The sequence below is a fragment of the Tachyglossus aculeatus genome, chromosome X1 (genome assembly GCF_015852505.1).
Source record: "Tachyglossus aculeatus isolate mTacAcu1 chromosome X1, mTacAcu1.pri, whole genome shotgun sequence".
Classification (NCBI taxonomy): Eukaryota; Metazoa; Chordata; class Mammalia; order Monotremata; family Tachyglossidae; genus Tachyglossus; species Tachyglossus aculeatus.
In genome coordinates this window covers 65,925,303-65,951,697 of record NC_052101.1, presented here as the reverse complement: position 1 = coordinate 65,951,697, position 26,395 = coordinate 65,925,303, and the positions used below count along the sequence as shown (strand labels likewise).

At 43.3% G+C, this 26,395-nt stretch overlaps 1 protein-coding gene across 3 annotated transcripts in view; it reads right to left on the bottom strand.

Annotated features, from left to right (window-relative positions):
• LRIG1 (leucine rich repeats and immunoglobulin like domains 1) overlaps window positions 1-26,395 on the bottom strand; it is a 142,721-nt gene that overhangs the window by 60,917 nt on the left and 55,409 nt on the right. For 2 of the 3 annotated variants that reach the window (XM_038772030.1, XM_038772031.1), the window contains one exon: window positions 26,061-26,135. The exons of the other annotated variant lie outside the window; for it this stretch is intronic. In XM_038772030.1, the coding sequence (XP_038627958.1) occupies window positions 26,061-26,135 (75 nt within the window). The remainder of the gene's footprint in view (window positions 1-26,060; window positions 26,136-26,395) is intronic. 3 annotated transcript variants of the gene reach the window in all.

Below are 26,395 nucleotides of genomic sequence, written 5' to 3'. Positions count from 1 at the left end.
AAATACTATGTAACTGCAGGAGAGTATTAGATTTTCATTCATTCATTCAATCGTATTTATTGATTGAATAAATAAGCACTCAATAAATACGATTGATATTGAGTGCTTACTGTGTGCAGAGCACTGTACTAAGTGCTTGGGAAGTACAAGTTGGCAACATATAGAGAGGGTCCCTACCCAACAGCGGGCTCGCAGTCTAGAAGATTTTCTTCTCTCCCACCAACAATTTTAGAGCAGGGAACTCACTTCATACTTTTCCAAAGGAGGAAATTACATATTGTCAGCAACAGTGTTTACTGAGTGCCTACTGTGGACAAAGCACAGCACTAGGCATTTGGGAAGGAGCATGGCCTAGTGGAAAGGGCATGAGCCCGGGAGTCAGAAGGACCTGGGTTCTAATACCAGTTCCGCCACTTGCCTGGTTTGTGACCTGGAGCAAGTCACTTCACTTCTCTGTGCCTCAATTACCTCATCTGAAGATGGGGATTAAGACTGTGAGCCCCATTTGGGACAGAGATTTTGTCCAACCTGATCAGTTTGAAACTACCCCACCGCTTAGTACAGTGCCTGGCACACCGTAAGCCCTTAAATACCGTAAAAAAAATACTAGTAGTATGAAATGGCATCCCTATTCTTGAGGAATTTCTGCTCTAATGGGAAAGGCAGACAGACTATGGACAATAGGTAGTATACAGTAGGAGAGTTGATTTAAATCATACGGCAATCTAAACAGAGAACTGAATCAATAGAGCCTAGGGAATGGCTGGACCAGAAAAGTGGTAAAATATTATTTTTTTTAAGAGTTCTAAAGAGAGGAGAGTAAATGATCCAAGTATTTATCTTACTCCTCCTGACTACCTCATAAGCCTCCTCGCTTAACCTCCCTCCCTCCTGTCTCTCCCCATTTCAGTCCATACTTCACTCTGCTGCCCAGATCATTTTTCTAAAAAAAAGTTCAGTCCATGTTTCTCCATTCCTCCAGAACCTCCAGTGGTTGCCCATCCACTTCCGTATCACACAGAAACTCCATACCATCAGCTTTAAAGCACTCAATCACCTTCTGAAGATGATTCTAGCCTGCTGAATTGAATTCCCCAGAGACATGGGACCTCCACAGGAGTGATCTCGACAGGCTTGGTTTTTACACTGAAGTTGTTTCCCACACTACTGAATATGATGTGCAATTTAGGAAAACCAGGGGAGCTAATGGCCAAATTACACTACCTGTCCTTGGGCAGGTTTTCTTACTGTTACTTTTCAAGAGGCAGAGGCCACCTCCTCACCACAGAAGATTCACGGAGTCTTACCATTTGCCATATCTTTCAAGGCAAAATCTTGCCCTCGGAACAAACCTAGCACTAACTTACCTTTAAAAATAAAACCCGTAGGTACTACCTGCCCCCACCTTTTTGATCAAGCCATCATATGACATCTAATGTCCTTGTAGGATGTGCAGTTTCCTAAGCCCACAGAGGATATAGTATTGTTCTTATTAAAAGAGAATTAAGCACGTGGATAGACAGAATTAAGGAGTTAGTCCCTTAACAGAGCCTGTCTTATCTACCCAGAAGATTACAAAACCAGTTTTATCAAAGCAAATTAAGCTGCCTGGCTCGGGGGCTAAATCAAATTAGACCTTCCCCCTTTTCTTCCCTCCCTCACTTCCAAATCAGTGAGTGCAGTGGGTCGCCACTCGACAAACAACAACTGACAACTGGAAAATTATGGGCTGAAGTTATGTGTCAAGGTTTACAGCATTTATTTATGGCATAAATTTGCTTGCAAGGACAATCTGAAGAGTCCTATCAGTTTTCCTTCCACCCTAAGTGGAAACCTGAAGTTACAAAGGATTCCAATTTATGAATTGGAAGCTAGTAGCCTAAGTGACTGGCCCAAAACCAGGTGAGTCTGGGTAAGCTTTTAAATAATTTGGCTTTCACCTTATAATAAATAGCAGGACACTTGGTGATCCCTGGAAGAGAAAAGGTATTGCAAAACAGGATATCAATTCATAGGAGTCTTCAAGTCTGATGATTTCTAAGCAAGGGAGAAATCAGATATTATGGGAACAGGGCCAAAGACAGTAGAGGCAGAGTCTGCTGCCCTCTCTGCCTTCCAGCTGGGGAAATAATTACAGCCACTTGCCTGTGGTGTTACCTTGGGCGTGTCACTTTTAACTTCTCTGGGCCTTGGTTTCCTCAAATGCAAAATGGGGATTCAAAACTCTTTCTCCTTCCTACTTGGAGTGTGAGCCCCACCTGGGACAGGGACCATCTCTGACCTGATTAACGCATATCTACCCCAGCACTTAGAACAGTGCTTACCACATATGAAGCACTTAAATACCATTATAAAAGCCACTTTGTCCTTTTACACATCTTAGACCTAGATGATAGCTCCTAAGTATCTTATTGCCTTACTGAAATCTACTTATTCTCTTAAGCAATAGTATGAAAAGAACAGACCTGATCATTTCAGGCTTTACAGCATGTGATTACTCTACAGGTTTTGGTTCCGTACCACGTTTGGAGGCCAGTTTTTCCAAACCACTTTGAAATTTCATTCAGCCTCATGTGATGTCCCTTAGAAAATCACCACAGAGTGATCACTCTGCCTTTCACATTTTGAAAAAGAGAACTTGGAAATGACACCATATGTCAGCACAGTGGCTTCCTGAAAATATATATATCCTAAAGTATAATTTCAAGCAGACTTCCTGAAGAGAATAGATGCCTACAAGAAATCAAAGATGCAATTCTGTCCATGCAATCAAATGGGCATAGACAGACATTGATACAGAATAACTAGAATAATTAATATTGATCTGTTCAATTGTTTAAGTGCTGCTTGCCCTCAGCTCCACCCCTCTCCCCCAGGAAGCTTGGATGGCCAGGAAGGCAAGGGAATTCATCAAGTGGTGAAAGTATGATCCACCAGGGAAGGATGCTATTCTAGCTTAGCAGATAATAATAATAATAATAATGATGATGGCATTTATTAAGTGCTTACTATGTGCAAAGCACTGTTCTAAGCACTGGGGAGGTTACTAGGTGATCAGGTTGTCCCACGGGGGGGCTCACAGTCTTCATCCCCATTTTACAGGTGAGGGAACTGAGGCACAGAGAAGTTAAGTGACTTGCCCAAAGTCACACAGCAGACAAGTGGCGGAGCCGGAATTTGAACCCATGACCTCTGACTCCAAAGCCCAGGCTCTTATCCACTGAGCCACGTTGCTTCTCAAACAGATCCCACCTCTCCCACTACACCCCAGCTTGTATACTTCGCTTCTCTCCAGCCAACTAACTTATTCACTGGCCCCTGTTCTTGTATCTCTCACTGCCAGCTTCTTACTCACATCCTCCCTTATGCCTGGAATGTTCTCCCTTGTCATATCTGGCAACCACTGCGCTTCCCCTATCTTTAAAGGCTTTCTGAAATCACTCTCCTCCAGGAAGCCTTCCCTGATTAACCATTCATCTCCCTATCCTATCCACCCCCCAGCAACTGCCACATCAGCACTTCTGCATTAACTAAGCACTTGGGTCCTCACACCCCTCGGCCCCCCAAAAGCACTTAATGTAGATGTCTTTAGGCTCTGATGTTTCACCCTACCTGTCATTTCCTTTTGCATCCGCCTCCGTCACTAGACTGTATGCTCCTTGAGGGCAAAGATCATGTCTACTAACTCTGCTGTGCTCTTCCAAGAGCTTAGTGCAGTGCTCTGCACAGAGTGTCTACTCAATAAATACTGTCAATTGGGTATTCAAGTAGGGGTTCGACAGGCACCTCGATCGTGGCAGTGACTGTTTGGATGGAGAGGAAGGCGTGACCCTGGGAAATTCATTCATTCATTCATTCGTATTTATTGAGCGCTTACTGTGTGGAGAGCACTGTACTAAGCGCTTGGGAAGTACAAGTCGACAACATATAGAGATGGTCCCTACCCAACAACTGGTTCACAGTCTAGAAGGGGGAGACAGACAACAAGACAAATCATGTAGACAGGTGTGGAGGAACAGCCAACAGGATTGAGCAATAAACAGCGTGGAAATTGAAAGAGTGAAGAGTCAAGGATAATACCGTGGTTGGGGGGCATTAACCCACTGGTCTCCTTCCTCCAGCCTATCTTCATTCTGCAGCTCTGATAATTGTTCTAAAACTTCGTTCCACACACCTCTCCACCCTTCATAAACCCTCAGTGGTGGCTACCAGTTCATCTGCATCACACAGAAACTCCCTACTGTTGACTCTAGGGTGCTCCATCAGCTCATTTCCCCATAGCCTCTTTCTTCTACCACACCCCAATTCAAACTCTGTTCCCCCTAAGCTCACCACCTCTCTGTGCCTCATTCCCAACTCTCCCACCTCCTTGTGGAATTCCCTTCCCCGCTTCAAATCTGCCAGGCAACAGCTTTCCCCAGTTTCAAACTCTTCTGAAAGGAAGCTTTCCCCAATGTATTGTTCTCCCAGGTTCTATCCTCTCATCTACCATTTCAGCACTCAAAGGCTCCCATCCCAGTGTATTCTACACTTCTTCCTCCTATCTGTAAATTTATCTGTGCTGTTTCCCTCCTTTTGACTGGATGCTCTTTGAGGGCAGGGATCCCAACTCCTACATCTTTGGCATTATCTGCCCTGAGTATAGTAGGCACTCAATAACTGATTGATTGATTGGCTTGGGCCTTTTTCAAGACACAAATTAAGCAGTTCCAGGCTTCTGGCAGCTCAGCTCTGGAGGGCTTTTTTGCATGTGTTTTTTTTTTTGTCTTTTTGGTAGCTGATTCATCATCTTAAGAATAATAATAATAATGGTATTTGTTAAGCATTTAACTATGTGCCAGGCACTGCACTAAGCACTGGGGTGGCTACAAGCAGATCCAGCTGGACAGAGTCCTTGTCCCACGTGGGGCTCACAGTCTCAATCCCCATTTTACAGATGAGTTAACTGAGGCCCAGGGAAGTGAAATGACTTGCCCACGGTCACACCGCAGACAAGTGGCAGAGCCAGGATTAGAACCCATGACTTCTACCTCCCAGGCCCATGCTCTATCCATTATGCCATGCTGCTTTTTCACATCATCTGCTATGATATGTTGATGAAACTTCTACCCACCTCACTTTCTGGGCCATGTTGGGTATATTACCCAGAAGGAGATTTTTATTAGCAAATATAAAATACACACTTCCATCACATTTCTATTTTGGCAGAGGAGAATAACAACACTCACTTTCTAAGCTTTTTGGGACCCAATATTTGTATTATTTTGCCAAGTTTACATTATGCCTTTAGGTTTGCTTTCTGGCACACATCCACTCTCCCAGATTCTGGGCTACTTAAAAAAGAGCAAGAAGGAGAAGAAATGAATTATATTTTGAACTGCTACTGAATACACACCAAACAGTCCCCAAATCTAGGTGGCTGTTAATACAATTAATCAATCATATTGATCAAATGCTTGCTATGTGCAGAGCACTGTACTAAGCGCTTGGGAGAGTACAACAGAATTAGCAGACACGTTCCCTGCCCAAAGCAAGCTTACAAGGCTAGAGGGGGAGACAGACATTAATATGAATAAAAACACAGTTACAGAAAGGAGACAGAAGCAGGCCACCTGGCCAATTCTCGCAGGAAGCACTGACCTCAGTGTTGACAAGGTTTATCTTTGTCAGCAGGGCCATTGTGAGAGGTGGGGGAGGAAACCAGTCTTGGGGAAAAAATGGTCCTGGTGGTCTTATTAATGCCTAACTATGACCGTTTTCCCTTTCAGAGCAGAACTATATTCCATGAAGAAAAAAATAGAAATTAAACAGCTCCAACATTATGAGCATGCTTAAGTAATTTGCATTAATCTTTCCCTAACAGCTCATTTAGTTCAATATCATGAGAGCAACTTCCTGTTTCCCTCTTTTATTAATGTTGTTGTTATTATTATTATTATTATGGAACTTAAGTGCTTACTGTATGTCAAACACTGTCCCAAGCCCTGGGGTAGAATTAGTTAGGTCAGACATAGTCCCTGCCCACATGGGGCTCACAGTCTAAGGAGGAGGGAGAACAGGCATTGAAACCCCATTTTAAACATGAGGAAACTGAAGCTCATTGAAGTGACTTGCCCAAGGTCACACTGCTGACAAATGGCAGAGTTGGGATTGGACCCCAGGTCCCCTGACTCCCAGTCCCAGACTCCTTCCACTTTGCCATGCTGTTGTTCGCTCCTCTTGTGCCACTTTGTGGAATGACATTATTGTGACTAGGTACTTAACTCACAGGCAAACCCATAATCAGCCAAGGATACAGCACCTATGGGCTTCTCAAAGAACCTTCAGATAACATAGGCGCCACAACGAAACAGCTAGATGTGGTTTGAACATCAGTAATAAAAAGAGCATTTGAGAGAGGTGGTGACTAGCTTCCTTCTACTTCCACATCACCTCTGCTGAGCCACGTACCCTGGAGCACAACTTTTTTGGACAGTGACTAGACCATAATGTCAGTGTGAGGTAATGTGTCCACGGTCACAGACTGCATCCCTAATTTCAGCCAACTAGCTCCCCTATTCCCCCTATATACTACAGTGTGCATAAGGAGAAGAGTGTTCTGAGCCACCCACAGACAACCAGTTTTGGAAAAACCAATCAAGCTCACATTCCACTGATGGATACCCCAAATGAAAAGGCCTGCTCACACTGAGAAGCAGGATAGCGTAGTGGATAGAGCCCGGGCCTGGGAGTCAAAAGGTCATGGGTTCTAATCCCAGCTCCACCACTTGTCTGCTGTGTGACCTTGGGCAAGTCACTTCACTTCTCTGTGCCTCAGTGACCTCATCTGTACAACTGGGATTAAGACTTTGAGCCCCACATGGGACAAGCTGATTACCTTGTATCTACTCCGGTGCTTAGAACAGTGCTTGGCATAAAGTGCTTAACAAATACCATAATAATAAACGGTTCACATTTTGAACAATGGGTTGCTGACAATATTGTAAAACACTGGGGTTGCTCAGATTCCCATTCGGTAATGCCCTGGCTGTGCTAAAATGGCAGGAACAGGAGTGAGAAACAGTACCCCAAAATTATCAGCCTTCCTTAAACCAGTCTCAGAGCACCATAACAGGAAGGTTTTAAGACCCTGATACCAAGAAGCAGAGTCAAAAATGGAGCCAGTCTGCAAAAAGTTAAGGCACAACAAAGGACATATCTTCATGTGCACAGAATGTGGATGGGAATATTGGTTCCACATCACTGTTTTCAGACAGTAATGCCACCTTTAAACAGCTAAAGACAATTGCACAAAATCTAAACGTTGTAGTTAACACACACACACACACACACATACCACCACCACCCGCCCCCCCACCCCCCCAAGCAAGGAGAGGCAGGGTGTTTAGTGGATAGTGCTTAGTGGATATTCCTGTCATGTGATCTTGATCCCCATGTGGGACCGAGGCTGTATCCAACCTGATTATCTTGTATCTACCCCAGTGCTTACTACAGTGCTAGGCACATAGTAAGCACTTAAACACCATCAAAAAGATTGGGGTGGGGGGGGGCGGAGACAGCATGTGTATCAAATCTACAGTAGGATTCGGTAGAGAAGCAGCGTGGCTCAGTGGAAAGAGCACGGGCTTTGGAGTCAGAGGTCAGGGGTTCAAATCCCGGTTCCACCAATTGTCAGCTGTGTGACTTTGGGCAAGTCACTTCACTTCTCTGGGCCTCAGTTCCCTCATCTGTAAAATGGGGATTAAGACTGTGAGCCCCCTGTGGGACAACCTGATCACCTTGTAACCTGCCCAGTGCTTAGAACAGTGCTTCGCACATAGTAAGCGCTTAATAAATGCCATTATTATTATTATTCTATCCATTTAATAGCGGTGCAGCTTGCTGAATTTGTCCCAAGAGCAAACACACTTACAGATGGTCCTTTATGTTTCAGCAGGATTGCCATAAGAAGAGGTATAGTCCAGCACCAAGTTGGAATCATTTGCTCTCAGGGTAATCAGTCATGGCACAAACAATTTTATTTAACCCTAACTAGCGAGGAAAGAAAGGAAGCGTTCCTCTATCTGTTCCTCGGGCAACTGTTTCATAATTGAAAAATATTCATTCAATCGTATTTATTGAGCGCTTACTGCGTGCAGAGCACTGTACTAAGCGCTTGGGAAGTACAGGTTGGTAACATATAGAGATGGTCCCTACCCAACAATGGACTCACAGTCTAGAAGGGGGAGACAGACAAGACAAAATATATTAACAAAATAAAATAAATAGAATAGTAAATATGTACAAGTAAAATAAACAGAGTAGTAAATCTGGACAAACATATATACAGGTGCTGTGGGGAGGGGAAGGAGGTAGGGCAGGGGGGATGGGGAGGGGGAGAGGAAGGAGGGGGCTCAGTCTGGGAAGGCCTCCTGGAGGAGGTGAGCTCTCAGTAGGGCTTTGAAGGGAGGAAGAGAGCTAGCTTGGTGGATGTGCGGAGGGAGGGCATTCCAGGCCAGGGGGAGGACGTGGGCCAGGGGTCGACGGTGGGACAGGCGAGAATGAGGCACAGTGAAGAGGTTAGCGGCAGAGGAGCGGAGGATGCGGGCTGGGATGTAGAAGGAAAGAAGGGAGGTGAGGTAGGAGGGGGAGAGGTGATGGAGAGCCTTGAAGCCGAGAGTGAGGAGTTTTTGCCTGATGTGTAGGTTGACGGGTAGCCACTGGAGATTTTTGAGGAGGGGAGTAACATGCCCAGAGCGTTTCTGCACAAAGATGATCCGGGCAGCAGCGTGAAGCATAGACTGAAACGGGGAGAGACAGGAAGATGGGAGATCAGAGAGGAGGCTGATGCAGTAATCCAGTCAGGATAGGATTGAACCAGCAGGGTAGTGGTTTGGATGGAGAGGAAAGGACGGATCTTGGTTATGTTGCGGAGGTGAGACCGGCAGTTTTTGGTGATGGATTGGATGTGAGGGGTGAACGAGAGAGCAGAGTCGAGGATGACACCAAGGTTGCGGGTTTGTGAGACAGGAAAGATGGTAGTGCCGTCAACGGTGATAGGAAAGTCAGGGACAGGGCAGGGTTTGGGAGGGAAGATAAGGAGTTCAGTCTTGGACATACTGAGTTTTAGATGGCAGGCAGATATCCAGATGGAGATGTCTTGATGGCAGGAACATGAGCCTGAAGGGAGGGAGAGAGAGCAGGGGCAGAGATGTAGATTTGGGTGTCATCTGTGTAGAGATGATAGTTGAAGCCATGGGAGAGAATGAGTTCACCAAGGGAGTGAGTGTAGATAGAGAACAGAAGGGGACCAAAAACTGACCCTTGAGGAACCCCTACAGTAAGGGGATGAGACGGGGAGGAGGAGCCCGCAAAAGAGACTGAGAATGAATGGCCGGAGAGATAAAAGGAGAACCAGGAGAGGACAGAGTTTGTGAAGCCAAGGTTGGATAGCGTGTTGAGGAGAAGGGGAGGGTCCACAGTGTCGAAGGCAGCTGAGAGGTCGAGGAGGATTAGGACAGAGTAGGAGCCATTGGATTTGGCAAGCAGGAGATCACTGGTGACCTTTGTGAGGGCAGTTTCGGTGGAACGTAGGGGAAGGAAGCCAGATTGGAGGGGGTCGAGGAGAGAGTTGAAAATATGTAAATATGAAAACCTTCAACTCCCGACTATCCCTTCGGTTCCCCAAGTCTTCCCTCCTGCCATGTTGGTCATTGTTGAGAGAAGTGAAAATCACTCATTTTGTTACTTAGGATTTCTGGTAAAAAAAAAAAAAATTGTGAAATTAAAACTAATGGCTATGATTGTGTTTAAGATATCGATTCCTTGTCACTACAATATCTAGAATGTCATCTTCAACTACAAATGGAATACCATAAGTTTCCATTCTATCCTCCATTATTACCATGGATAAACAATCACCAGCAATAAGCTGTTTGAAGGTGTCAAGCTTTACCACCTCTCTAATTAGATCTGAGGCATGTGTTTCCACTTGGTTCTTACAGCCACACTCCTGTTTTTAAGGAAAAATGGGGGAAGGAGAACATACAAATTCTCTCCACCAACTTCTGGCCACTGCCTGAAAGGCAGATAACTGTACTGTCAATTCTCCTATAACATGTTTTCACTACACACTTTGGGTAGAATGTTGTTGGGGGAATTCATGAACATTTTGTTGAAAAAGGCATTAGCCTGGATACGTCATTATATGGTCCACCAAGGCATGCATAATCCTGCATGGGTTTTCCTTAATTCGGTGTTTGTCAAAAAGCATCACCTACAAGCAGAGAATGAATGGACTGTATTTCATCCTCCACAAAAGCTAACGTCAAAGTTAACTTCTAATATTTTTTGCAAGGTAGATAACACAATCAATCAATCATATTTATTGAGCACTTACTGTGTGCAGAGCACTGTACTAAGAACTTGGGAGAGTACGATATAACTGAGTTGGTAGGCATTCATTCATTCAATCAATCGTATTTATTGAGCACTTACTGTGTGCACAGCAGTGTACTAAGCACTTGGAAAGTACAATACAGCAATAAAGACAGACAATCCCTGGACACAGTAGGCCTACAGTCTAGACGGGGGGAGACAGACATCAAAACAAGTAAACAGACATTAATATACATAAATAGAATTACAGATATATACATAAGTGCTATGGGGAGGGAGAAGAGCAAAGGGAGCGAGTCGAGGTGACGCGGAAGGTAGGGGGAGCTGAGGAAAAGGGGGCTTGCCCATAACAAGCTCACAGTCTAGAGGGGTAGACAGAAATTGATAGAACTAAAAAAATTATGGATATGTACATAAGTGCTGTGGGGCTGATGGAGGAGTGAATAAAGGGAGCATATCCAAGTGCAAGGGTGACACAGGAGGGAGTGGGAGAAGAGGAAATGAAGGCCTAATTAGAAAAGACCTCTAGGAGGAGATGTGATTTTAATATGGCTTTGAAAGTGGGGAGAGTGATCGTCTGTCAGATATGAAGAGGGAGGGCTTTCCAGGCCAGAAGCAGGATGTGGGTGAGAGGTCGGTGGCGAGACAGACAAAATCGAGGTACAGTGAGTAGGTTGGCATTAGAGAAGCAAAGTGTGTGGGTTGGGTTGCAGTAGGAAATCAGAGAGTTAAGGTAGGAGGGGCCAAGATGATTGAGTGTTTTAAAGCCTATGGTAAGGAGTTTCTGTTTGATGCAGAGGTAGATGGGCAACCACTGAAGGTTCTTGAGGAGAGGAGAAATAGGGACTGAAGAGTTTTACAGAAAAATCATCCAGGCAGCAGAGTGAACTACAGACTGGAGTGGGGAGAGACAGGTGACATGGATGCAGTAATCAAGGCAGGGTAGGATAAGTGCTTGGATTAATGTGGCAGCAGTTTGGCTGGAAAGGAAAGGGCAGAATTTAGCAGTGTTGGGAAGGTTGAGCTGACAGGAGTTGGTGACAGATTAAATACGTGGGTTGAATGAGAGAGGTAAGTCAAGGACAATGTCAAAGTTATGGACTTGTCAGACTGGGAGGATGGTGGTTCTGTTTACAGTGATGGGAAAGTCACGGGATGGTCAGGGTTTGGATGGAAGATAAGGTGTTCTGTTTTGGACATGTTAAGTTTGAGATATCGGCGGGACATCCAAGCAGAGATGTCCCTGAAGGCAGGAGAAAATGTGAAACTGCACAGAAGGAGAAAGATCAAGGATGGAGATGTAGATTTGGGACTCATCCTCATAGAGATGGTAGTTGAAACCATGAGAGCGAATGAGGGCTCCAAGGGGGAACCCGATGTTTGAAAAAAGCACATTCCGTAGATTCCAAATAACTGTTTTATAAGAGAATGAGTTCAAGAATGGCATGTTTTTTGAAACTCTTGACAGCCAAAGAAAACTGAATGTACAATACATGATTGGCATCTGTGCCACCTTGCTCATTTTCTTTTCCCCACAGAACAAATCTTTAAGAATGATGGTGAAAACCACATATTAGTGCCTGGACTGATGAAATGTTCCAAAATAACTTCACATTAAACAGTTGGGATCAAAGTTACCTAGGAAATGAGGATATCACAGCATGCTTGGTCCTTTATTGAACCAAAATTTGTTAAAAGTTACTTTTCACATTGTCCATTATGAGAACACAAACACACACACTCTTACCCTGAGGTTGGGGCCATCTTCTGAGTGCAGTCTCATTTACAATATGGTATCACAGGAACACACTATTTCCTTTCCCCAATCAATGGTACTTACTGAACACTTACTGTGTGCAGAGCACTGTACTAAGCACTAGGGAGAATACAATAGAGTCTGTAGGCACATTCTCTGCCCACAAGGAGCTCAGAGTCTAGAGCAGGAGACAGGCATGTAAATAAGTGCCATGGGGCTGAGGGTGGCATGAATATCAAGTGCTTAAAGGGTACAGATCCAAGTGTATAGGTGATGCAGAAGTGAGGGGGAGTAGGGGAAATGAGGTCTGTCAGGGAAGGCCTCTTGGAGATGTGATTTTAGTAAAACTTTGAAGGTGGGGAGAGTGGTATACTATTCTATATTAAGGTGAGGGAAGATCCAGGCCAGAGGGAGGACATGGGCAAGGGGTCAGTGGTGAGACAGCTGATAATGGGGGCACAGTGAGTATGTTGGCATTGGAGGAGCAAAAATGTGGGGTGGGTTGTAATAATAATACTGGCATTTATTAGTACATCAGGGAGATAAGGGGGGGGGGGGCGATTAAATGCTTTAAAGCCAATGGTAAGGAGTTTTTGTTTGATGCAGAGAAGCAGCAAGGCCTAGTGAGCCTGGGAGTCAAAAGGACATGGGTTATAATCTTGGCTCTACCACTTGTCTGCTGTGTGACCTTGGGTAAGTCACTTGACTACTCTGTGCCTCGGTTCCCTCATCTGTAAAATCGGGATTAAGACTGTGAACCCTATGTTGGACAGGGACTGTGTCCAATTCAATTAGCTTGGATCTACCCCAGTGCTTAGAACAGTGCCTGGTACTGGTGCCTCCCCCTTTTAGACTGTGAGCCCACTGTTGGGTAGGGACTGTCTCTATATGTTGCCAACTTGTACTTCCCAAGCACTTAGTACAGTGCTCTGCACACAGTAAGCGCTCAATACGATTGATTGATTTGTACATAGTAAGTGCTTAACAAATACCACATTATTACTATGTGGAGTCAGACGGACAACCACTGGAAAATTTATGTATGCACCCGTAATTCATTTATTTCTGTTTTCTATATCCGACTCTAAGCTCGTTTTGGGCAGGGAACATGTCTATCAACTCTGTTATATTGTACTCTCCCAAGCACTAAGGACAGTGCTCTGCATACAGTAAGCCCTCAAAAAATATGACTGATTGGAGATTCCTGAGTGGGGATATGGTTGCTTTCCCCACCCACCCTCACCCTGCACCAAGCACATTCAACCTTTTTTTTTTTGATCGGCCACTCTTCCTCCCCCACCCCCCAACAAGTATCATTTATTCCTGAAATCAACCTCAGATTACTGTGCTCAAGCACTCACACTACTTGCTGTGCTCAAGATTTTGACACTAAATTGATTCTTGCACCTGGACTCTGAAACTAGTTCAGTACCCTGAATTTCCTGGTTACCAAGGTTCTGCTTGCAGGTGCCTCATGGGGCCACTAAACTCATATGCTTATCCACCTCCCCTTCCTCCTATCTGTACATTACTAAACTGTAAACTCCTAGAGGGCTCCAAAGGCTTACTACAATAACACCAGTGCACTTCCATTTCCAAGCACCTAGAAGTCGGGGAGTCGGGGAAGCAGCAGAATGAGAGGCAGAATCATGAGATAGAGCATGGCCTAGTGGATGGAGCAAAGACCTGGGAGTCAGAAGGACCTGGGTTCTAATCCTGGCCACTGGTCTGCTGTGTGATCTTGGGTGAGTAACTTCACTTCTCTGGACCTCAGTTACCATATCTGTAAAATGGGGATTGAGACAAAGCCCCATGTGGAACAGGGACTCTGTCCAACCCAACTGCTTGTATCCACCCCAGTGCTTAGTACAGTGCTTGGCCCACAATAAGTGATTAACAAATACCATAACTATGATTATTATTATTACTACAATACAACAGAGTTGGTAGAAACATTCCCAATTCCAAACCCAAATGTTAGGGCCAAGAAGAGGTGAGTGTACACCTTGGGGTAGTTTTAATTGTAACCTGCCTAGCAAAAACTGCCTCTTTCTACCGCTCTCCCCTGCCCTCCCAACCCCCAAGTTGTTTATTTATAAAAAATTACAAAAACCAAAGGAAAGCAACAGCTCATGTTAGAATGAGATTCTGAAACAACAATTTTAATCTACACAACAGGTGGTTCAATATAGCAGTTAATTCCTTGTTTTATTACCTGTTACACTGGAATGTTTTCAGGAAACGTAATTGCCAATCCACTGTTTTTAATGAAGAGACTGTGCCCATCAAGCACAGTGCCAATGTCTGGGCAGAATGATTTTCTCAATTAAGTCTGGCTACTAAATTTAAAGTCTGAATGTTTGCCACAAAAGAAAAGTAACACCAGCAGAAGTAGCTGCTTTGGAACAAGAGTCATCCTGTGACTAAGTTATTAGTCTTAAAAAAAAATGTAGTGATTTAAGGGCAGTTTTATTCCACTGGGTTTCCCTCCTCCTCAACTTCATCATCTTTCCAGCTGGTGTTCTCTTCATTTTCTTTTTCAAGAGTACAGAAATGAGAAGCAAAGCACATCTGCAAGTCATCTGCCGAGAAAATGTACAAGTTATTTCTCTGTATATCTGGAAGGCTCAAACAGAGGCCATTAAAGTGCCTTCCCTAGGGAGAATTCCAGCTTGCAGTGCACAAATGTACAAAGTTAGACAAAATGAGTTGTCTTCATCTTGCATTTTTTGATGCCTACTTAATTAATTGTGGTATTTGACAACTAACGAGGCTGCAATGATAAAAATCTCAAATCTCCATTACTCTTCTGTGTTCACAACTGCATTCAGAATAGTAGCCTAGGACATCCTACCCCACTAGATTGTAAACTTCTGGAGGGCAGGGGTCGATTCTTTTATTTTTATTGTATTCTGCCCAAACATCAACTGTAATACAGTGCTCTGAACATTAAGTGCTCCATAAATACTGTTGATGTCATTCTTCCTGAAGTTTTGTGAGCAACTGCTCTATGAACAGAATACCTACATATAACTAGGCACTGTTGTAATTAGAAACAAGGAGTAAATCTATGATCTCCAGATTATCCAAATACTTTAATCCTTTAGTTTAAATCTCCTTCCTCATCAAAATCTGTTACAAGAGTTCCTAAAAAGAATCAAAGCTGGCACTTTACCATGTTTGCTTTGCTTATTTAATCCCATATATCGATACTAAAGAAACAGTGGAAGAGGAATGGAAAAGGAGCAACAGGACAACTCAGCAAACAGCCCCCTGAGTAAACCAGAGCTGACTGAGAAAAATAAAATATTCTATGGGGTGAGAGGAAAGAGATAGAGATCTCTTTAGATTTAGTTCATGGTGAAGGAATGAATATTTATTTTCTTCATAAGTTCCTCTTGATTCAAACTTTGTCTATAATAACAATGACAATGGTGGTTTTTGTAAAGCATTTACAATGTGCCCAGCACTGTTCTAAGCAACTGGAGTGATTTCAAGGTAATCAGGATGGACACAGTCCCTGTCCTACATGGGGCTCACAGGGAGTAGGATTTAATCCTCACTTAGATGAGAAAACAAAAAAAAACTTAAGCACAGAAAAATTAAGTGACTTGCTCAAGGTCACACAAAACACATGTGGCATGACTAGTGGAAAGAGCACAGGCCTGGGAGTGAGAAGACCTGAGTTCTAATCCTAGCTCTACCACCTGTCTGCTGTGTGACCTTGGGCAAGTCATTTTATTTCTCGGTGCCTCAGTTACCTCATCTGTAAAATGGGGATTAAGACTGTGGGCCTTATGTGGGATAGGAACTGCATCCAACCTGATCATGCTGTATCTACCCCAGCACTGAGTACAGTGCCTTTCACCTAGTAAGCACTTAAAATACCATTTTAAAAAGGTGGTAGAGCTGGGATTAAAGCCCACCATATCCTGACTTCCAGTCCCCGTGTTATTTCCATGCTGCTTTAAAGGGACGAATTCAAGCTTCAGCCAAGGGCAAAGATTTATCAGATAACATTGATAATCAGCTTGTAACCTAAGTAAGTGCTAAACATGACTCTGCCATGTGGAAGTTGCACTTTCTATTTGAAGCACAGCCGTAATCAGAGCTCCCTCACACACGCTGCCTTAAGATAACAGCTTGGAATGCTTACTCCCTTAGCCCTGTACCTGGTTCCTTTTTTCAGAAGTGGGAAACCTAAGCACGACCTTGAAGTTAAATGTGGTATCCCTACAGTGGTATGTGCACGTAACTTTAGAGACTAGGTTCGAAGCATTGTTCAAACCAACTGTTCTTGCACCCAGGGAAAAAAAATGGAAGAGCAAGTGATTACGTTTCTTAGTTCCTCTGAGTGTCATTATTATCTAAAAGTGCAATACTTCTAATAATCAATGGAATAGCACAGGAAAGAGGCCTAGTAAACCTGTTTGAGTACCTTGCATGACAATTTGGCAGGTCTCAATTTCTTTCAATCAATCAATGGCATTTATTCAGAGTTTACTGTGCATAGAGCACTGTACTAAGTGCTTGGGAAAAATGCAATCAATCAATTGTATTTATTGAGCACTTACTGTGGGCAGAGCATTGTACTAAGTGCTTGGGAGAGTACGATATAAAAAAGTTGGTAAACGCATTCTGTGCCCACGTTGACAGTAGTACTGAAATATATTAAAGCACTTACTGTGTGCAGACTTCTGTAGTATGTGCTAGGAAAGATTACACAGGCGGGAATGAGATAGTCAATCGTATTTATTGAGCACTTACTATGTGCAGAGTGATGATGATGATGATGGCACTTGTTAAGCGCTTACTATGTGCAAAGCACTGTTCTAAGCGCTGGGGAGGTTACAAGGTGATCAGGTTGTCCCTCATGGGGCTCACAGTCTTCATCCCCATTTTCCAGATGAGGGAACTGAGGCGTAGAGAAGTGAAGTGACTTGCCCAAATTCACACAGCTGACAAGTGGCAGAGCCGGGATTTGAACCCATGTCCTCTGACTCCAAAGCCCGGGCTCTTTCCAATCAATCAATCAATCAATCAATCAATCAATCGTATTTATTGAGCGCTTACTATGTGCAGAGCACTGTACTAAGCGCTTGGGAAGTACAAATTGGCATCACATAGAGACAGTCCCTACCCGATAGTGGGCTCACAGTCTAAAAGGGGGAGACAGAGAACAGAACCAAACATACCAACAAAATAAAATAAGTAGGATAGAAATGTACAAGTAAAATAAATAAATAAATAAATAAACAGAGTAATAAATATGTACAACCATATATACATATATACAGGTGCTGTGGGGAGGGGAAGGCGGTAAGGCGGGGGGATGGAGAGGGGGACGAGGGGGAGAGGAAAGAAGGGGCTCAATCTGGGAAGGCCTCCTGGAGGAGGTGAGCTCTCAGGAGGGCCTTGAAGGGAGGAAGAGAGCTAGCTTGGCGGATGGGCAGAGGGAGGGCATTCCAGGCCCGGGGGATGACGTGGGCCGGGGGTCGATGGCGGGACAGGCGAGAGCGAGGTACAGTGAGGAGATTAGTGGTGGAGGAGCGGAGGGTGCGGGCTGGGCAGTAGAAGGAGAGAAGGGAGGTGAGGTAGGAGGGGGCGAGGTGATGGAGAGCCTTGAAGCCCAGGGTGAGGAGTTTCTGCCTGATGCGCAGATTGATCGGTAGCCATTGGAGGTTTTTGAGGAGGGGAGTGATATGTCCAGAGCGTTTCTGGACAAAGATAATCCGGGCAGCAGCATGAAGTATGGAGGCAGCAGCATGAAGTATGGCTTTCCACTGAGCCACGCTGCTTCTTACAGTACAGAGTACTGTACTAAGTGCTGGGGAGAGTCTAATTTAACAATATAACAGGAACATTCCCCATCCACAATGAGCTTACAGTCTAGAGGGGGAGGCAGACATTAATATAAAATTACAGATATTTACATAAGGCTGGGAGGGAGACGAATAAAAGGAGAAAGTCATGGAGGTGCAGAAGGGAGTGGGAGAAGAGGAATGCACGGCTTAGTCAGGGAAAGCCTCTTGGAGGAGAAGTGCCTTCCATAAGGCTTTGAAGGTGGTGGGGAGAGTAACTGTCTGTCGGATACGAAGGAGAAGGATATTCCAGGCCAGAGGCCGGAGTGGATGAGAGGTCATCGGTGAGACAGAGGTACAGTGAGAAGGTCGGCATTAGAGGACGGAAGTGTGCGGATAGGCTGTAGTACGAGAGTGGTGAGGAGGAAGGGGCAAGGTGACTGAGTGAGTCCCTGTCCCTTGTGGGACTCACTATTTAAAAGTTCAAGTGGAGAGAAGGGATTGACAACAGAAACATGAGGAGTGATAAAACATTAAAACACAACACAAACAGACAAATTAACTATTCACTATACTTGGAGTCGATTTAGCATTTGCTTCCTTTAATAGCATCTGGTCATGGATATTCTTAGGCTGGCCTTTTGTCAAAACACTGAGAATTTGGCTATGGAACTGATGAGTAGGTCAAGGTTGGATGATGATTTGTTTAGCGTTTTTCCTTGCCATGTTGTTTCTGGAGAGATTGCTTAGAAGTGGGCTACATTTCTATCTCCTACTCCAAACGGAATGACAGGCCTCCTCATATTGTGTACTTTACTAGTTGCCAATGCCAGGACTAGAGCCATATTAAACCAGTATGCACAACCCAGTGCATAGTTTAAACTGTTAGTTTCATGTAGGTGAACTTCTTTGCCCACTCAGAAGTTGCAGCTAGCTACGTATTTTACCATTTCTCCTCTATTGTGTACGGTCACTACACCTGCATGTCAGTGGGATACTAACAAAATTATGGAAGCTCACAATCTGTACTGCAAGAAGCAGCGTGGCCTAGTGTAAAAAGCAGGGGTCCAAGAGTCAAAGGAGCTGGGTTCTAATCCTGGCTCTGCCAATTACCCCTACTGTGTGACCTTGGGCAAATCACTTCACTTCTCTGTGCCTCAGTTCTCTCATTTGTAAAATGGGGATTAAGACTGCAAGACCCATGGGGAATATGGACTGTGTCCAACCTGATTAGCTTGTATCTACCCCAGTGCTTGGCACATAGTAAGTGCTTAAATACCATTTAAAAAATAAAAATACTAGGCTTATTTGAAAGTTAGGTCAATAAAGAATTATTGCAAGAGTCTGATGCTAGAGCATACTATGAACAATCGCTTTGGGGTTAAAATTCTACAAACAGGGTGGAAGGTGAGGGATGGAGAAAACATCCAGCTAACCGCATAATCCAATTGTGGAGAACAAAGAGCTGACTTTTGATACTGGTTAACTAGCTCTCCCTTGGATTTCAAAAACACTAATTGAAACCTATGTTTAGTCCCTAAAATTCCAACTCCAATGCAAGTTTGAATGTTCATTATAAATTTGAGCAACTGTCCTCGGTAGCCAGTGACTGTCACAAGTTCATTTTCCCATCTGACCCCCGGTCAGTGCTTTCCATCGGGAGTTCAATCACCATCGGTCTCAAATGTTACCTCTGGGGGACAAAACATTATTTCCTCTTTCCCCTGTGAGGACTATTTACTTATAGTTTAATGGGAACTGCTCTTTACATTAACGGACCTTTAAAAAGGATTGATTTTTTTCACAAGAACTTTCTGCTCCATTTGTCAGTAGTTTTATTGATTTCAACAGTAAGCACCCTATATAGACCTGCTGGGTCTTTTCTGAGGGAATCCGTCCACCTTCAGTCACACCATTCCATTGACCACTTCAACCCTTATGTATATTTGCTCTTTTGGGACACTATAGCTATAGTCTCTCTTGACTCCAGGCATATCCACTAAACAACTGGATTATGGTCCCGCAAATGTGATTTTTAGGTTGCCTCCCCCTCTACCTTGGGGTGGGGGGAAGAGAGGGAGGTATCTCTTCCACACCTTGAAATCTGATGGGAACTGAGGGCAGAGTTTACTCCAAGATCTTTTTGTTGATGATTGCCTAATCTGAGTCCAGGCTGAAGGTCGAAAGGGATTTACTTAACTGTAGCACTCATCCAGAAGGTCCAGCTCAGTTGGGCAAATGCATCAAACAATACAGGTGGAGTCCGGGGTGGCTGAAATCTGGGCTATGCCCATACAATTCATCCATCACGAAGACAGGGAGGAAAAAGTGTCTTTCTAAACCAGGTTTAGAAGAGGTATCACACTAGCCTTTGTACATGTCTGGAGTATCAGTGAAATCTGTCTTGGATTGTAAATTCCTAGTTCTCTCCTTGTAAAGCCTCTAGTACAGCACCACTTGCAGGTTAGCCACTGATAGTTGAGAATGGTGCATATTCCCCCTTTTATTCTCTACATTTAAGGGTAAATATAAAGAGATTTCTCCTCAACTTTTAATGAGCTGAAAAGGACCCAGAAGAATGTAACAGCAGCACAGCGGAGTTATGGGAAGCTAAGATATTTTCACTTGGCCTAGCAAAATAATTCTGAAAATGATGGATCCTTCTTAGACTAAGAGTGGAGTAGGGAGGGCCTCTAGTTAAATTCTCCAAATAAAAGTAGCCTCTCAATTAGAAGGGAACAGACTATTTGGGGGGCAGATGATCTGTGCCTTCTCACCACGGCAGGGCTAAGTGTGAAGGGAGAGAATGTGGTCACAGTGAGCAGGAGTGGAGGAGGAAGGGGATGGAGAGTTACACACCTGAACCCCCCCCCCCCTCGCCTTACCTCCTTCCCCTCCCCACACTACCTGTATATATGTACATATGTTTGTACATATTTATTACTCTATTTTATCTGTACATATTTATTCTATTTATTTAGTTTGTTAATATGTTTGGTTTTGTTCCGTCTCCCCCTTCTAGACTGTAAGCCCACTGTTGGGTAGGGACCGTCTCTATATGTTGCCAACTTGTACTTCCCAAGCGCTTAGTACAGTGCTCTGCACACAGTAAGCACTCAATAAATACGACAATGAATGAATGAACCTGAACCGAGAGGTTTCTGGCCATTTCCATGGGAATCATAGCACTTTGCAGGGCTTGCAATGCCTAGCCCTCATCAACACCGCTCCTCAGTTTGGTGGTTTATTGACTTAGGCACAATGTTGTACCGGTTGTTCAGCTCACCCAAGGAGGAAAAAAAAGCCCCAACCCATGCCGAGAAACACATTTTTCAATTTTTCAGTTTGCTGAAGCCAGGGGTTGACCTGGTAAAATGCAGTCATTGTACTTCCAAATGGGATTTCACACCATTTAGGAGCAACCTCAAAATTTTTCTAAAAGAGATGCACTTAGTTCAAACTAAATACTTCCATGATTTAAGTGTCTTGGGTACAATTACCCTGAATAACATGAAATGAAGTGAATAAGAAGTGAATACCTCAAAATGAACTGGGACTGTACAAAAATAAAAATGTATCAAGCTAAACAGACAAATTCAATACCTTTACTTTAACATGAGGAAACTGAGTACAAAGAACATCACAGTCATTAATACAGCAGAGCTTTTAAGAGCCACGGCTCAGGAAATTAGGAAAAATCTTAAGAGAAAAATGTCAAACTTGCACAAGTCAAAATTACAGTTGATGTGGCAACTGTAATTTTGAATTCCCTGGCTATCATATTTAAAAGTGTGCTACTAGTAGTCCTCCCTCCCATTTAATACTAGCTGGAAAAGGGTGTTGGAATCTCCCCACCCTCTTCATTCTATTAACTAACACTTTATTAATTCCTAATACTTACGGTGAGGGGAAAAAAGGTGGCTTTAGCTCTTCTACAACTGCATAATTTAAAAGTAGTGTTTACCTTTAACAGGGCTATTTATCAATCATACTGAGCAAGGGACAGGTTCATATCATTGCTAGGTCAGTTTCCAATTACCAAATCTTTATAACTGCCTTTCCAGAATATTATTTAGAACAATGAACTAAACACAGAGCCCTTGTCTATAAATACCTACAAGCATGACAAAAATCAACCAAATCAATGGTAGCTCTTGAGTGCTTACTGTGTGCAGAGCACTGTACTGAGCACTTGGGAGAGTACAACAGAGTTGGTAGACATGTTCCCTGCTCACAAAGAGCTTACAATAGAGAATAGTGGAGCATGGGCCTGGGAGTCAGAAGGACTCCCAGCTCCACCACTTGTCTGTGTGACCTTGGGCAAATCATTTAACATCTCTGTGCCTCAGTTCCCTCATTTGTAGAAATGGGGATTAAGGGTGTGAGCCCCATGTAGGACAGGAACTGTGACAAACCTGATTAATTTGTATCTATCCCAGCACTTAGAACAGTGCTTGGCACATAATATGCACTTAACAAGCACCAAAATTATTATCAGGGATTCAAAGCATCCTAATGTCAGTACGCTTTAGGACAATAATTGAATCAATGAGTATTTACTGAGTACACATTGTGCGCAGGAAACAGGCCTGGAATCAGAGGCCAAATTTTCAAGGCAAAGGATGTTTACCCACTCCCCCACCCACAGAATGGTTGAATTAATATTTCAATTTACACTTGAGTTCTCTTTTGAGAAAACCATCCCAAACCAATGCCAACATACTCTAATCAACTCCAAACACGAACTAGGCCCAAAGGAATCACCCATTCCTGCTGAAAAAATATGGAAAAATAGGTGCCCATGAATAAAACATAGATGGAATCATAGCTGGAGTTCCAGAACACAACTTTGATATATCATAAGATGTATGAAAAAGACAACACTCATACCAAATGAGAGCTGTTGGAAACATCTGTTGCAAACAGGGAAAATAAGAGCCTCATTTGCTCTTCTACTCCCTTCTGCATCACCCTCACACTTGGATTTGTACCCTTTATTCACACCACCCTCATCCCTGCAGCACTTATGTCCATATCTGTAATTTATTTTAATATCAGTCTCCCCCTCTAGACCTGTGGGCAGGGACCATTTCTACCAACTCTGATATACTATACTCTCCCAAGCACTTACTAAAGACTCTACAAATAGTAAGTGCTCAATAAATGCCATTGACTGATTGATACAAATTAATCTGGAACAGTTGTGTGCATGCATGTGGCGGTAGTCATGGAGTACTACAATGTGATTTCTCCTTAATGGTAGGTTCAAACTTACCACCCTTGAGTTACAAGAGAGTCAACTGCATATGCTGGTCTGCAGACTAACTGGCCCAATTAACTCTAATATAAAAGGACATGGTTGTGCAAATTATTTTAAATTCTGGGTTAACAGGACATGATCACCCTGCTCCCAATGAAGCAAGGAGTGACTATCTGGTAATCGCAAAAGAAGAAAAAAAAAAACCCTTACTATTCAATTGACTTCTAATGAAATCAAGGTCCCTCCAGATCGACAACTTGTGGCTTGCCACAGAACTTCAGAAACAGTAACTCTCCACTCAACTCCCCTTGCTCTATAACTGGCCTGGCACACCATAAATGTTAAATCCAAAATGATAATCAGTAGTGACGATCAAATTCTGAGGAGGGCATCAGCAAAAAAAAGTAAAGTACAGAATATTACATGAACTCCACTTCATATAAAATTTAAAAATGGAACTGCAAAGTGGACCATGCGCGAGAGAGTGAGAGAGAGAGAGTGTGTGTGTGTGTGTGTGTGTGTGTGTGTGTGTGTGTGTGTGTGTGTGTGTGGGAGGGGGGGTGAGGGGCAGCTGCCAGCATTAACCTGCATTTTCCAAAAGAATTAAATAGTGAGGGAGTTTCTCTGTTTAACACATTTCTAACACCGTCTAACGGAAGAGCAGGAACAAAGCCAACCTAGTCCACTCTGCTCTGCCCTTCATTTAAGTAACAAATGTATTTTTAGTTAGCAAAGCATGGCTGTTTTAATTCTTACACAGCGTCACAGGCCCTACAGGGAAAAGTGATTAGCTCATACTGCCTGTGGCCCAAGTGGGTCAGGTTCATCTACTCCTCCTAGGGGAAGAACATTCAAGCTACAGAATGAAGATCACAACTGAATAGAACAAAATGTGTCAGGATGGAAAGACGAGAAAACAAGCTCTAACATCAGTTCACCCGGATACATGGTCTTCTACTAATTCCATTTTAATCAAACTTATTGAGTGCTTGCATGCAGAGTACTGTACTAAGCACTTGGGGGAGTACAATAGAACAGATTTTGTAGACACATTCCCTGCCCACAAGCTCATCACCTGCAAAATGCCCAATTTGAGTAGGAGTGTTTTAAGGAGGGAAGTTATAACAGGAGAAGCCAAATATCTTTTTCAGAGTTCTGAACCAGTCAAGTAGGTTCTTCATTTCTAAATTTCATAAGATCATGACCCTCCTCCCTCCTCCCCAGTTAGGAAACAGTTGCAGCTGAACTGGCTGTAATTCACTTAAGGTTTCCTCATCAGATTCCCATCCTCTAGGTCCCCTGATGTCAACCAAAGAGGATCAGCACAAACCAAAAGGAGTTGCCTGTCTGTATCCCACAGTACCTTTGCACCATGGGCTGAACTATAAACCATGCACCAAATGCATCTTCTTGTCATAAGGCTCAGTGACACATGACAGTCAGCAAACTATTAATCATAATAATTGTGGTATTTGTTAAGCACTTACTATGTACCAAGCACTGTACAAAGTGCTGGGGTAGCTACGAGACAATCAGCTACCACATGGGGCTCACGGGATAAGTAAAAGGGAGAACAAGAACAGAAACTTGAAGAGAGGATGAAGGAAGAGGGGTTATTTGGCAAAGACAATAAGCCCCTTCAGAACGCAGAGTGTCCTGCCAGCATAAATCTCAGATCTGCAAGCTACACCAATCTTCTTATTAATAGTTCTTTCTTGCCAAGGCCTTCTACACTGCCCGCTGAGCTGCTTCATGAAAAGATGAGAGGCCCACACAGGTGAGCAAATTTGACAGAAGTGGGAGGGTGGGAGAAAAAGAAATAAATCCCTCATCACCTACACCCATCCACACTCACACAAGATGGACTCATATTCATCAGATACTTCCAACTCCCCTACGTCTTGCTGCAAAGCAGGTCAATTATGAATATCAGGCTCATTAGTCATTTACCTGGGCAGTAAGCAAATAATTAATGACTAAATCAAGGGCAATCCATGCTGTTTAGCTTTTCATAAAGATCCCTTATGATTTGGAACAATCTTCTGCAAAGGTTAATGTCTATCATATGTAATAAACCCATTTTAACAAACCTCATGAACCTTAAGATTTGGTTTTATTAACCTGAAATTGATATGTGCTGAAATTGGCTGTTTGGCAAGTCATACTCACCTGAATATTCTTTAAAATGAAAATCTTGTTATTGTGGCATTGTGCTTTATACACACACACACACACACACACACAAACACATTCATTCATTTTATCTTGAATAATTCCATTCTTATTCTATTTTCAGAGCACAGCTCCTTTCATAAGGACTGCCTAGCCAGTTTGATGCCAATTGCATAAATATTAAAAAAAAACAACTACAAACAACTTTTGTGGATATTCAATCTTTTATCTTCAAGCTGATTTCAGATGTTAAGTTCTGTTTACAAAGGTACTGCCAGTTCATTAACACTTTCAGGACATTGAGGTAGCAAATTCAGGCATATATGGTACTTGATGCAACACTGCTTCCAAAGCATCTAAATTCACTTCCCTAGATAGTCATTTATGTGTTGGGAAAAACCTAGCTCATTGTGTACAGTGTCAGAGGGGCACACATTTCAAAACAATCATAGGGGCACAAGTCCATAAAAAGGGACTCATTTTATAAGAAAAAGTTTTAGAACTTTTTCACCCTATTCTTTCAGTCTACTGCACTTCACGGGTAGGTGCTTCCAAACAATCTCAAATGTCTTTGACCTGTATTCTGCTCCAGTCAGGAAACTTTACCCTTAACGTACAACAGAATTGAGATCTTTTAGTGCTCAGAATCACTCACGCCATCTCACACTCTAAAATTAGTGAAACTGTCACTTACAGATAGAGCGAGATAATGTGGGAGGAGGCATTGCCCAGAAACGGGATGGTAGTCAGGTCATTGTTATTCAGGTGCCTGTAACAAAGAGAAGTAAATTATTAAATCCAGGCAGCAAAGCAACAAATGCACTCACATGAAGGGAACTTGCTTGGTACCTTGTACAACAGAGAACACAGACGTGGGTGTCAGAAAGTTGGATCAGTTAGTAATCATTTTCCCATAACAATGGCTGGTTCAAAGGCAAGTTCTGTAAAAGACTTTGTCCTGAGCCACTAAAAAGAATATAAAACATCTACAATGAGAAACTGGCAACTAACTCTAAATAATAATAATAA